The sequence below is a fragment of the Myxocyprinus asiaticus genome, chromosome 4 (genome assembly GCF_019703515.2).
Source record: "Myxocyprinus asiaticus isolate MX2 ecotype Aquarium Trade chromosome 4, UBuf_Myxa_2, whole genome shotgun sequence".
In the NCBI taxonomy this organism is placed as follows: domain Eukaryota; kingdom Metazoa; phylum Chordata; class Actinopteri; order Cypriniformes; family Catostomidae; genus Myxocyprinus; species Myxocyprinus asiaticus.
Window position 1 is genome coordinate 11,804,938 of NC_059347.1, and position 13,889 is coordinate 11,818,826.

The window sequence follows — 13,889 nt, forward strand, 5'->3', positions numbered from 1 at the left end:
TAGAAGATTATTTCAGCTCTGTAGGTCCATACAATACAAGTGAATAGTTGCCAAAATGTTGCCACTTCAAAAAAGCACATAAAGTCAGCATAAACGTAATCCGTATGACTCCAATGTTTTAATCCATGTCTTCAGAAGTGATATGATAGGTGTGGGTGAGAAACAGATCAACATTTAAGTCCTTTTTTGCTAGAAATTCTTCTCCCTGTCCAGTAGGGGGCAATATGCATGATGAATGTGAATCACCAAAAACAGAAGAAGAAGAATGCTAAAGTAGAGATTGACTGAGTAGGGAGGAGAATTTAAAGTAAAAAAAAGACTGAAATATTTATCTGTTTCTCACCCACATATATCACTTATGAGTCTTACTGATTACTTTTATGCTGACTTATTTGATTTTTGGAGCTTCAAAATGTTGGCACCCATTCACTTGCATTGAATGGACCAAAAGAGCCGAAAAGTTCTGCTAAAAATCTTCGTTTGTGTTCTGCAGATGAGAGAAAGTCATACGCATCTGGGATGGCATAAGGGTGATTAAATGATGAGAGAATTTGCATTTTTGGGTGTACTATCCCTTTAAGTTGTTTCATTTTAGTGGATTGAATTGTGTTTAAAGTGTAGGGACCAGAATAGAGACTTGGGGGTGGACTCTTTTGTCTTATAGGCCAATAAGCAACCACCTAACAACCACACAGGACACCCAACTGCAGGAATGAGGTAATACTAAAAAAAACTTTTATCTTTTGTTCACAACAAAGATTCATACAGATTCGTTCACTGATTCATTCATTTTTCCTCAAATGACATTTATTACGGCTGTAGGTGGTGACAAATGTGCATCTATTATGTGTTAAGCCCCTTACACTCATGCAGCAACTTTATCACTTGATGCCACTAGTCTCTGTACTGTAAAGTCTCTAGTGGGCATTTCTACTGATGTCGCTCTAACATTATTTGTGGACTGCACGTCTGGCCATGTCTTTTGAAAATCAGATCACAGATGGGGCATTTTGCCGGTGAAAATGATTTCACTCTACTTTGACAAGGATTCATTTTTCTTGTCCCTTAAAATGCATATTCTGCAGGGGAGAGTTTTTAGATAACCTGCAGCAGTATTCAATGCATCATATCATTAGTAAGATGAAAGATCTATCAATGTACAAATCAAACTCACTCAGTCTGCTGACAGTTTATTTTCCAAGCATCGTTTTTATTATATCAATGCATGTGGTTACAGACTAATCATACAGAACTGTGAAATCACTCACAGAAACTTCTCTGTCTCGCCTGCACTTGACTCCATTATCTCAAAGGAGACAGGTGACGTGCGCTCCACTGATACCCTCTTCACTCCTATTGGTTGTCGCTCCTGAAAGTCGCTCCTCATTTGCATAAAGTTAAACTTTTCTCAACTTTATCGTGTTGCTCGCCACGCCCACATCTAATCACCAGAGGTCGCTCATGTTGCCAGAAGTCGCCAGCTCTTATTGAAAATGAATAAGATGAGGTCGCTTTGTCGCTGGAAGGTGCTGCATGTGTGTACGGGGCTTTAAGAGTAAGCCATTGAATCATTCAGGACCTTGTTCAAGTGAATGAGAGCGATTTGTTCACCTAAAGGATTTGTTCAAAAACACAGATTTGTTCCAAAAAGATAAAATAAAAGAACAACGACCCTGGGAACCACCCACAACACCCTAGCATTTTGTCTCTGACTTTTGCATGGGCAAGTGAGCACTACTAACATTTTCTTCAGAAAATAAAAAGATATAGTTTCTAATCTAAAATCCTGACAGCTGAAGTGCTTGTTTGACATCTTCTTATCTGTTCTATCGACATGTCTTATCTTGTTCCTCCGTAGTTGTGTACATCTGCGGCCCTCTGGAGACATTCTTCCACATAATGAAGCTGTTTGAGGATGAGGTGAAGAACCGGGAGGACTATGCATTCTTCTACCTGGATGTGTTTGCTGAGAGTCTAAGTGGTAATGCTTCAGTGCCCTGGCAAAGCTCAGATTTACAGTTCAGTGACCCCATCAAGCTATTTCAGGTATCGGTATTAACAACACCCATAGTAACTACTAAGCTTGAGTCAAAAACCTGCTCTACTTTATTATTAATCATTAGCCGAGGTTTATCAATAGCTTTTATGTCCTTTTTTTCATAATGGATCATTCCAGCAGTTACCACAACAGGAGTATTCTTAAACACTTCAACTGTCTGCTACCTTATATTGTGGTTCAGAGTTTTGTATGATTTGTATGGAGTTTAAAAAATAAATAATAATTTCAATGTTATTGTACCTCTCTATGCAGAATTAAATGTGAGGGTTCCATCAAGGCTGTTGTGACAGTTTTTAATAATTTCACTAATATTCACGTAGCTGAAAAGGCGTCCTGGTTGCTTTGATTGTGAATAATCCATTAGGCTTCCATTTACTCAAATGGGTGTTTTTGCAGTCATTTCACTTAAGGTTGATTAATGCAGCTGGACTCAAGAAACAAGACAGGGGTCAGAATTATTCTGCTTTTGATGTTCACATAAGCACCTTTGTTAAAAAATAACATAAAACTTTCATTATGTAAAAGACATTTTTTTGCAGTTTTTTTTTTCTTTATTGAAGATGCCATCAAAATCCATTTGGGCCATCAAAAGTACCCTTTCTCGTTATGCTGTTTAAATTCACACCTTAAAACATTTTTTTTTTTTAACTTTTTTTTTTGAAAGACAGATGAATAAAACGAATTAGGGACTGTTGAGAGACAACTTTAAAATATGGAGCTGTTTCTTTTGGCAGTTTAATGTACATTACACAACATCCTAATGTGATCAACACATTTTAACAGAATTCTCATCCTAGACTTTCAACGTCTTGAGGCCTCTTTGACATAGCACAAACTAAATTTTTAGTCTCTAAAATTAACATTAGTACAGAAAACATTTTTTTATGGTGCATTAAATGATGTTACTAGTCTTTCAGTATTCTAGGGTGTCAACAATGTAGTATTCAATGCTTTTACTTTTTGGTTCCAGATTTTGGATTAAAGTAATACGCATTCTTAAAATTTCTAGTGTACCCAAAGTGTAACAGCAAGATAAAGACCCCATGAAATGGCTTGACGATTGCAGTTTGGTTTCCAGTGTTGATTGAAACAGGAAGTTTGGGCAGGACATATCGAAGAGTCATCCCTTTTTTAGTTACACCACCGCTATGAACAGTGATTTGCTACTTGCTTGTATGTGGCATAAGGGGGCAGACTGATCATTCTGTGAATTCAGTGACAGTAGGTCAAACTTTCTTCAGCTGAAACTGGTCTGTGCTTATGAAAATTCTAACCACTGCCCCCAGTGGCTAAAGCTGGGTGGGTTTTGACCAGTTTCCGGGTGAAATGTCCACTGAGTGGCGCCAAAAGTGAATTGTAATTTTAGATGTAAATGACATAATGCAATCAACAGGAATGCATATTTTTAATTAACCCTACTCCATAACCTAAATCCCAGCCCTAAACCTAACTGTCAGTGTGACAGCGATTCTAGACCAGTTTAAAATTTGATATTTTAATATTTGCTAACATAATGCTATTTTGTGAAGACAACCAAAGATTTACCAACCAAAATCGAGTAAAAATGCTGATAAATATGACAGATGTTTGAGTTAATACACCATAACATTTAGTGTTTGCCCACAAAATTTAAGCCATGTTGTTCTTTAGAATAACAAATGCAGTAAAATGAATGATGTATCAACATTTTAGGTTAGAATGAAAAGGAACTAAAAGCAGTGAAAGGAACATGCACAGGTCTTGTAAATGGTCACCATTTATTTCAAGATGGTCGCGATTTTAAGCACATTTTTCCCCCCACAATTTTCAGTTTAGATAATTCTGCAGTGTAACAAATGCATTTTTAAAAGAACCAATAGTAGTCTATGTAGTATCTCAATACTATGAGGTCATAATAGCTGCATGCATAAATAATTACACAAAAATTAGAGAATGCTGTTTAAAAAGTTAAATGGAGTATGGCATATCACACCACAAACCAACTTCCCAAAAGTATTTCCAGTCAGCTACCCCCATAAAAAGTGTTGGCCTACTAAAAATATCAGGTACATTGTACAGTGCAAAACATAAAATAAGAACCGTGAATGGCAAAAATGACCTTGTAATATTATTACTAAAGCATCGGTGGTGTCCAAGTATTCATTCAATTGATGTGCAGGTTAAACACTGCAACCTTTACAATGTTGAAATGTTCTTTTTTAATAACCGTGGGCGAAAATTCTACGAATATCAAACTTAAAATGAACTTTACCCTGCTAAAAATGATTACATTTTAATTCAATATAACTTTGAACTATTTACTGTAGTGTGTGGGTTGTTGAACTTGCAGTGGGAAAGAAAGTAAGCAAACCACTCTAACCATTGTACCACTCCAAATTTGGGGTGGGAGGGCTGGCAGCCTTATTGACATGGGGGCTCTTGGGTAAGTGGAGTAAAAATGCAAATTAGAGCAAAAATGAAACCTATGAATCAGGCTCTCCATTACGTCCTGGTTTCCGTGGCTCTAGAACCCGTGTCGCAGAGATGCTAATGCAAAGTGACATCAGTAGCGCTGCAGGGAATGGTAAAATGCATAAATATCTGATGCGAGATGGTGATTGACATGGTCAGTTTGTCAGTTTTCCTAGACGAAAGACAAAAACATCTTAATTTGTGTATCTGCTACAAGTCACTTTTGTTAACTTTAAGGGGTACACTACCATCTAGAGTGTTTCAAAGCCAACTGACATGGACTAAAATCCACAAAACTTCACAAAAATTGGATTTCATGCAAGTATTGCAAGATACTGACTTTAGTGTTTTGACCAAGCATGTGCATCTTTAATTTCAAGGAGCCAATACCATAATGTAGTGAATAATAATTGTTCTTGCCTCTGAGAAATAGGAATTTAAAGATCTTCTTTGACTTTGTAAGTTGTTGTATTATCACAAATATTGTACCTTTGGAAAGTCTTAAACATCACTTGGTGTTGTAGTTTTAGTGTCTGGCTTCAGTACCATTGTGCAAAATGTTCAGAAACATCTCAGATCATTTAATGTTCTTTTATAAATCTTGCTTAACTGAGAGTTTTTTTTTTTTTTTTTGTCTCCCCAGTCTGTGTTCATTGTAACGTACCGTGAGCCAGATAACTCTGAGTATACAGCTTTTCAAAAAGAACTCCACAAGAGAGCAATGCAGGACTTTAATGTGAAATTGGAACCCTCAATGGTAAGTTGCTCATAAAGAAGATTTTGTTTGTTGGCATATAATCTAGGCCATCTATCACATCATATTTAATCGAAAAATATGTCCAGAGTGTAGCATACAGTAGTTGTCTTTTGGCCTTGTCTCATGGTCAAACAATTGACAGTACTGCACACCTCTATAGGGTTTCAGGGAGCTAAACCGTGTGTACTCTGGCTACAAGATCAGATGTGAAGCTTTAAAGCATTTGAGTCATAAATTTGGATTCCTCATGTCAGTCCCATTTTCCTGAATCAGCAGTGCTCTTGGACAAAATTAGGAAACAAGGCTGAAATCCTAGATTCACATGTTCGTGCCAAATAACAGTGTTCACAAAATTAATCCTCAGATTAAAGCCTCAAGCTACGTACTACAATACATTATTGTTATGATTAAGCAATAAATCAGATACCTGTAATTATACTCATTACAGTGACATGAACATCCCCTCTTTTATGCAGCGTATAGTGTGTCTTCAGTAGGGGAGACCAAAGAATATAAATATCATACATGCTGGTGATTTGATAAATGAATACATTCATTATAAAGTATTCATAATGATATTCATTTTACTTGGAAAAAGTAAATTGTTCTTTTTACCCTTGTCATGACTCTAATTACCCCTAACGTGGGGCAAGTTAAACCACTGAACTGTTTTATTTGAAGACATAATATTTTTAAGTGACTGAGTTTTATGTGGTTTCTTATAATATCAGTTTATATAAGACATCATCGTGTTTGTCCTTTCCTTGTGGACATCTTAAGGTAACACTGGCACATCTTACTCCAGTCTCCCCTATGTCTGTAAAGAATGATATGTAGATGTAAGAATACTTGATCTTTCTTTGTAACTGTATTGTGTTTCCTCAGATGGATTTTATTGCTGGCTGTTTCCATGACGGTTTTGTGCTGTATGCAAATGCCTTGAGTGAAGCGTTAGCAGACGGCGTGTCTCAGAATGATGGAATCAACATCACTGTGAGAATGCAGAACCGCAGGATCTGGGGTGCGTTCAGTGCAATTACTGTGCTGTCCTGCATGGTTTTCAAATGCAAACATATGTAGTGGGGTCTAAAAATGTAAGATTACTTGTGAAAATGCTTCTATTTTGCATTCTTTTGTAATTTCATAAAGGTTTAGCACTATCTATCTGTCTATCTATCTGTCTATCTATCTATCTATCTATCTATCTGTCTGTCTGTCTGTCTGTCTGTCTGTCTGTCTGTCTGTGTGTCTGTCCATCCGTCCATCCGACCTGTCTGTCTGTCTGTCTGTCTATCTAACTGTCTCTCTGTTTGTCTGTCTCTCTGTCTGTCTATCTGTCTGTCTGTCTATCTAACTGTCTCTTTGTCTGTCTATCTATCTATCTGTCTATCTATCTATCTATCTATCTATCTATCTATCTATCTATCTATCTATCTATCTGTCTGTCTGACTGTATGTCTGTCTGTCTGTCTGTTTGTCAGTCTGTATGTCTGTTTATCTATATAACTGTTTCTCTGTTTGTCTGTCTGTCTGTCTATCTATCTATCTATCTATCTATCTATCTAACTGTCTGTCAGTCTATCTATCTATCTATCTATCTATCTATCTGTCTGTCTGTCTGTCTGACTATCTATCTATCTATGTATCTATCTATCTATCTATCTGTCTATCTGTCTGTCTGTCTGTCTGTCTGTGTGTCTGTCTATCTATCTATCTATCTATCTATCTATCTATCTGTCTGTCTGTCTGTCTGTCTGTCCATCCGTCCATCCGACCTGTCTGCCTGTCTGTCTATCTGTCTGTTTGTCTATCTAACTGCTGTTTGTCTATCTAACTGTCTCTCTGTCTGTCTATCTGTCTGTCTGTCTATCTAACTGTCTCTTTGTCTGTCTGTCTGTCTATCTATCTATCTATCTATCTGTCTGACTGTATGTCTGTCTGTCTGTCTGCTTGTCAGTCTGTATGTCTGTTTATCTATATAAATGTCTCTCTGTTTGTCTGTCTGTCTGTCTGTCTATCTATCTATCTATCTATCTATCTATCTATCTATCTATCTATCTATCTATCTATCTATCTATCTGTCTGTCTATCTAATTGTCTCTCTGCCTGGCTCTCTGTCTGTATGTCTGCCTGCCTGTCTGTCTGTCTGTCTCTCTGCCTGTTACTATGTCTGTATGTCTCTCTGTCTGTCTGTCTATCTATCTAACTGTCTGTCTGTCAGTCTGTTTGTCTGTTTATCTATCTAACTGTCTCCCTCTCTGTCTGTCAGTTTGTCTGTCTGTCTGTCTGTCTATCTATCTATCTATCTATCTATCTATCTGTCTGTCTGTCTTTCTGTCTGTCTCTCTGTCTGTCTGTCTCTCTGCCTGTCTTTTTGTCAGTCTGTTTATCTATCTAACTGTCTATGTGTCTGTCAGTCTGTTTGTCTGTTTATCTATCTAACTGTCTCTCTGTCTTTCAGTTTGTCTGTCTGTCTACCTAACTGTCTCTCTGTCTGTCTTTCTGTCTGTCTGTCTGTCTGTCTATCTATCTATCTGTCTGTCTGTCTGTCTGTATGTCTGTCTGTCTGTCTGTCTATCTATCTATCTATCTATGTATCTATCTGTCTATCTGTCTGTCTGTCTGTCTGTCTGTCTGTATACTTAAAACATTTACTTGAAAAGCAAAATTGAGTAAGATTTATTTTCAGAGAATATATCTTGAATTAAGTTTATTTTCCTTATATTGGCAAATAGTTTTTTTCCTCTATCAATCATAAATCTTACCAAATTTACTAAGTTTTATGCTTTAAACAAGAAGAAAAGTGGGCTAAGAATAATAAACTTAGGTATTCAAGATATTCAAGATTCAAGATAAATTCAAGATATATTTTCTGAAAACAAGTCTTCTTCTGAAGTAATGTTGTTTTAAGGATGTTTAGATATTTTTAGAAAGAAAAGTTTTTTGTAGGGCTATCAATTTAAAGCATTAATTCAGTAATATAAATATAAATATATAAAAAATAAAGTGTTCAAAAAATTAACGCAGTTAATCATTCCCTCGGACCATAATAAGGGATATTTCTACCATTGGAGCAATTCAAGCTTGAAATACAACTTCAGCAGGTACGTGCAGCTGTACAGACAACAAATCACACTCAGGCTTGCTTGACACTAGCGACAGCACAACATGAGAACACATTCTTGCATTCAAACACAGACGGACTGATCTAGAGATGCATTTTTCAAACTACGCTGTGTTTATGATGCGACGCAACCAAAGTGAGACGCAAAAGTGTCCATCTGACATGTGTACATTGATGTGTCCTTTGAAAAGCCCGTATAATAAATCCCTTTCTAACAGATTGAGGAATTCAATTGCAAAATGGATTGCTGTGGACTGTAGGCCAATCACAGGTTTAATGTCAGAAATAAACAATATGTTGCCTTCTAAAGCCACTTTTTATTTTGTGTTATCAATGCTTTACTTGTCTGCCACATTAATGTAATGTATTTATATTATCTGAATTATGTATTTATAATATATATTATTTTTATAGTCATTTACATATTATTATTTAATCAAGATATATTGAGATCTTTTGATTTGAGGGTCTTTCTCAGCTCATTAATATACTGTATGTAAATAATTGTGATTAATGTGATTAATTAATTGGCATATCATGTAGTTAAAATGAAACATTTTTTAAATTGATTGACAGTCCTAGTTTGTTGCAGTGCAACATTTAAAGAATTCCCAATTGGTGATGACACATACTGCATTTAGCAGACATGTCAAACTTAAGAGTTTCGCATCTCCACTTAGATTCTTTTAAAAGTGAACTGAAGACTTGTAAGAGCTCTTCTGAAGCTGATGTTGATTAACCCTCTCTCAGGGAGTGTAGGGGTCACAGCGCTTGATTGAGAGTGTGTCCCGGCCAGCTTGTGGATGGAAAATCTGTTTCTAATACACAGCCCATCTGCCGAGACCTCTCCCTGGAGGAGACCAGTATACTCTGTGCCAAACATACACAGGAACCAGGAAGAATATTGGTGGGGAGATAGGCAGTTAGCTGTATTTCCTGTTAATAATCAGCACCTCACTGGATTTTAAAACAGTAGTTCTCAAATGTTTTCACTGTGAGACCCCCTTGTGTATGATGTTTAACTACCAGTATACTGTATCTACTGATGTCTCTGTTCAGTGACGTTGCAGCTTTGTGTGTGGGATAGCAGTGAAATGTATTCTGTTAGCAGTTTCAGTTAGATTTTTAGTTAATATTTTTCATTTTTATGCACACCATAGCTTTAACAAATGAAAATCTCTGATTACGTACATGTATAATTAATTTTAGTTATAGACTACGGCCCCCAGTCTGAGAACCACCCCTTTAAAGGGATAGATCATCCAAACGTCAACCTGTTGTCATTCCAAAGCTGAATGCTGATATATATATATATATATATATATATATATATATATATATATATATATATATATATATATATACAGCATACAGCTTTATATATATATTTATATACCGATCAGCCACAACATTAAAACCACCTGCCTAATGTTGTGTAGGTCCCCCTTGTACCACCAAAATAGCGCCAACCCGCATCTCATAATAGCATTCTGAGATGCTATTCTTCTCACCACAATTATACAGAGCGGTTATCCGAGTTACTGTAGACTTTGTCAGTTCCAACCAGTCTGGCCATTCTCTGTTAACCTCTCTCAACAACAAGGTGTTTCCGTCCACAGAACTGCCGCTTACTGGATGTTTTTTGTTTTTGGCACCATTCGGAGTAAATTCTAGAGACTGTTGTGTGTGAAAATGCCAGGAGATCAGCAGTTACAGAAATACTCAAACCAGCCCGTGTGGCACCAACAGTCATCCATGTGATTATCTAATCAGCCAATCGTGTGGCAGCAGTGCAGTGCATAAAATCATGCAGATACGGGTCAGGAGCTTCAGTTAATGTTCACATCAACCATCAGAATGGGGAAAAAAATGTGATCTCAGTGATTTGTACTGTGGCATGATTGTTGAGTATTTCTGTAACTGCTGATCTCCTGAGATTTTCATGCACAACAGTCTTTTTTAAACCACAGATCCTTGATTTTTTTTGCACAAAAATTGACCGCAAAAGATCTACCCAAACGCGGATGGCACTAACCACACCATGTTGCGCTTTAGGGTTCCGGAAGGTACCTATAGTCTATTGCACTTATTTTTTGCCTGTATTTTATTAATTCTTGGGTGCAATTTTTGTTTAAATGATCAGAAGGTAATATGGAACAGGTTGTTTGTCAGATATGTTATCACAAATAATTTACTTCAGATTTATATGTTATATAATATTTATTAAAAAGCTTTGCAGGTAATACGAGTTCAACTGAAAAGTGTTGTCAGTGTGTTGTCAGTGTGTGTGTGTGTGTGTGTGTGTGTGTGTGTGTGTGTGGGGGGGGGGGGTTCTGAAAATCTTGCCTAGGGGGCTAACAGTCTGGGCTGGCCCTGCTCTGAGCTATACAGTTTTCTTCTGGGTCTTACATTTTTTTTTTTTTTTTTTTTTACTTTTTATTTTATAGCTTTGAAAGCACTCCTCAGATTAAACAGTTTATTTGATCCCTGTTGATGTTTGTTCATCTCAGGGGTGACCGGCCTTGTTAGCACAGACTGGAACAATGCCAGATACACGGACTTCAGGCTTTGGGGAATGACTAACCTGAAAACTGGACAATATGCAGTAAGTAGAATTCATTCCCCTCATGAATACCCAACAGATGACTCTTTTACATGCATAAATAGGGAAGACCAAGTACAGTTGTATCACTTTTTGCATTTTTCTATACAGCACAAATACTGACCAAAATAGACATGCCATTTTTTTCACATGAGATGCCTATTTCTGTCTAACCACAGAATAAATGTCAAAAACCTGCATAAATTGTTCCCATTTTCCACAATTGTGTGAAGACAAGGAGCACATTTGTTACAACTGTCTTCATGCCGAGTACTGTTGTAACACTCATTTGTTATGTGCTAAATAAGGCAATAAGTGCAATATAGTGACACATTTTATTCTCCGTTATAGTTTTTAAATATTTCCAATGCTTGTATATGTATCAGTACTAATACATCAGTCTGTCCCTATGTATAATGTATATCCGTCTATTTTACTTTCTACCAATTTCTTCATTCATTTATTTGTCTTGCTTATCTAAGCTTTCTGATACTTTACATGATTTCTTTTACATTATTTGAGATAAAAGTTTTGAATTGAGTTTGGCTAATGCACTCAAGCTAGCGGCAACACATCGCGTGTGATTAAAACGTCACTTCTGTCAGCTGAAAAACGTTGAATGCTTTCATGTAGTAAAAAAAACCGTTAGTGTTCCATTAGTTTATTAGAAACTGACTACAGTTGGCAGGCGCTGATGCCTCTATTGATTGCTTGTTTTTAGTGGGATAGTTTCATGCTGATACCAGATAAGAGTTTCAGAACTACCTTTAATTCTCAAATATATTATACAGAATAAATATGTCCCATTAATGTCCACAAACCTTTTTTTTTTTTTACATTTTGTGAAGAAAATGTGAGTGGTGCTTCCACCTACAAAAGTTGCCACCATTGTGCTACGGTGTTGTGGATGGTTGCCAGGGTGTCGCCCCACAGTTACTAGGTGTTATGAGTGGTCTTTAGCGTGTTACTATGCGGTTGCTAGGCAGCTGTGCGGTCCCAAGTCAAAGGATATTTCCATTGTATACAGAGAAAATCTTTTTGGTGAACATAGGGACATTAAATAACAATGCTCATAGAGCAGATCATGTGTTGATTATTAAAGTCACATGCCACATTCTGCATAATTACAGTAAATGTGGCCCTGGTTGGATAGCTTGACATACCAAATAATGTGTTGCTTAAAAATCGAATCCTGTACTCGCCTGTCTGTCTTAATCAGAAGCACATGTTCATGAGCTTTCATGTGTTAAGTTCAGTTGTTTGTGTTTGATTCAGACTTCATTCATGGCTATACAGTGAGTCTTGTTTGATTTAGAGAGGGTTATTGCAAGAAAAAAAGAAAAAGAAAGAAAGGAAGGAAGCAAAAAAAAAAAAGGAAGAAAATAATGGTTCTCCAGCTGGTAACAAAGCGACTGAGTTATACCATGCATTCTTTCCATAGTTTCCCCAAATGACACCAATAAATTCAGACTTTCTATGTATCTGCTTAGAGAGCTAAAGTCAGTTGCATACTCACACAGTGAATCATCTGCAGAAAAACATCATTTAATTTATATTACTGAATAATCCCCATCAGAGAGCCTAGATTAAAATAAAAGAGAATCTAGTACAGAGCTTTTCACAGGATCCTTCTTTGTTATGTGTATTGTGTTGTTGGATATGTGATCTGATATGTTTTTTTCCCCTTAAATCAAAAATGTTTATGAGTATTTCTTATTATAGATTGTTGGTCACTACAATGGGACCAGTAAAGAAATCTTGTGGTCACCAACAGAGAAGATTCAATGGCCCAAGGGTTGCCCACCTCTGGACTACCCACCATGTGGATTCTCACCATGCAAGGAAGGTAGGGACATTTCTTTCTCGTTGGTGTAACCTTACAAATTCAGTTTGTTGGTTTTCATTTGTCAATTGGACATTTCATCCAGTGAAAGAAATGAACTTTTCCATTAAGGGTCAATCATTGATTTCCAGGTTGATTTTTATCTTTATATTTTAAATGCTTCAATTTAATGAATGAATTATAGACAATTATTATTCTGAATAAGGTCTGTTTGCAATAAAATCAAATAAAAATAAAAAGTAGCTGTAAATAATTGCACGAAATATTACAACTCTATAAACACGTTGCAAAATACATTTTAAATAATTGGCTCGTCTCAAGGTTAGATTTACAGCTCATTGGCCTCTTTTGTCACAGTAGATCTTATATTATTTATTATATTTCTGATTGTAATATTTATTTATTTGAATCAAAGTCCACTTCATATTAGCTCCATATTCAACAACACTGGCATCTGAGACAGTGAATAAAGAAATCTGATATCAGTACAGTGGCACTAAAACCATAGTAAACAAATAACAAGCCTAGAACACAATTCTATACTAAAGCTTACTGGCTTTAATTCATCCATGAAATTTAAATATTAATTTGCAACTAGTATTGTTCTTTTGTGCACTTTAGGTGTAGAAGCTGTTCGGTAATGCAAATCAGTTTTGTATAAATGTTACTTTAATTTCCAGATCACCTTCCTGTGCTTGGAATAGTAGCTGTCGGATCTGGACTGGCCCTCATTATTTTCGGAATATCCAGTTTTCTGATCTACAGGTAAGCTTTTAACCATTACAAGCTTTTATAGTTTTGTCTTTCGTGTAAAAGGGAATGTGTGGAATACCCAAGAGTTCATCATAAGAAGACCTGCTGGAACCTGCAGCTCTGGGGGTTTTTTCCCCTCAAGATTTACAAGAAAAGCTACTATAGGTGCCAGAGTGGAATTTACATGATTGTTGCCAGAGCAACCGCTAAGCAGGTGTTCCTATGAAATCAGAAAATGTTTCTGTTTTCAAGGCAAATGCAGATTTTCTAAATATTACACTGTTCATTTCACTTGATCAG

General features: G+C 36.4%; 1 protein-coding gene across 1 annotated transcript in view; it reads left to right on the plus strand.

Annotated features, from left to right (window-relative positions):
- The window catches only part of LOC127433789 (atrial natriuretic peptide receptor 2-like), a 79,608-nt gene that overhangs the window by 17,216 nt on the left and 48,503 nt on the right, over positions 1-13,889 (plus strand). Inside the window, exons 2-7 of the mRNA XM_051686002.1 lie at positions 1,859-2,046; positions 5,154-5,267; positions 6,153-6,288; positions 10,902-10,996; positions 12,716-12,839; positions 13,517-13,601. Coding sequence (XP_051541962.1) covers positions 1,859-2,046; positions 5,154-5,267; positions 6,153-6,288; positions 10,902-10,996; positions 12,716-12,839; positions 13,517-13,601 — 742 coding nt within the window. The remainder of the gene's footprint in view (positions 1-1,858; positions 2,047-5,153; positions 5,268-6,152; positions 6,289-10,901; positions 10,997-12,715; positions 12,840-13,516; positions 13,602-13,889) is intronic.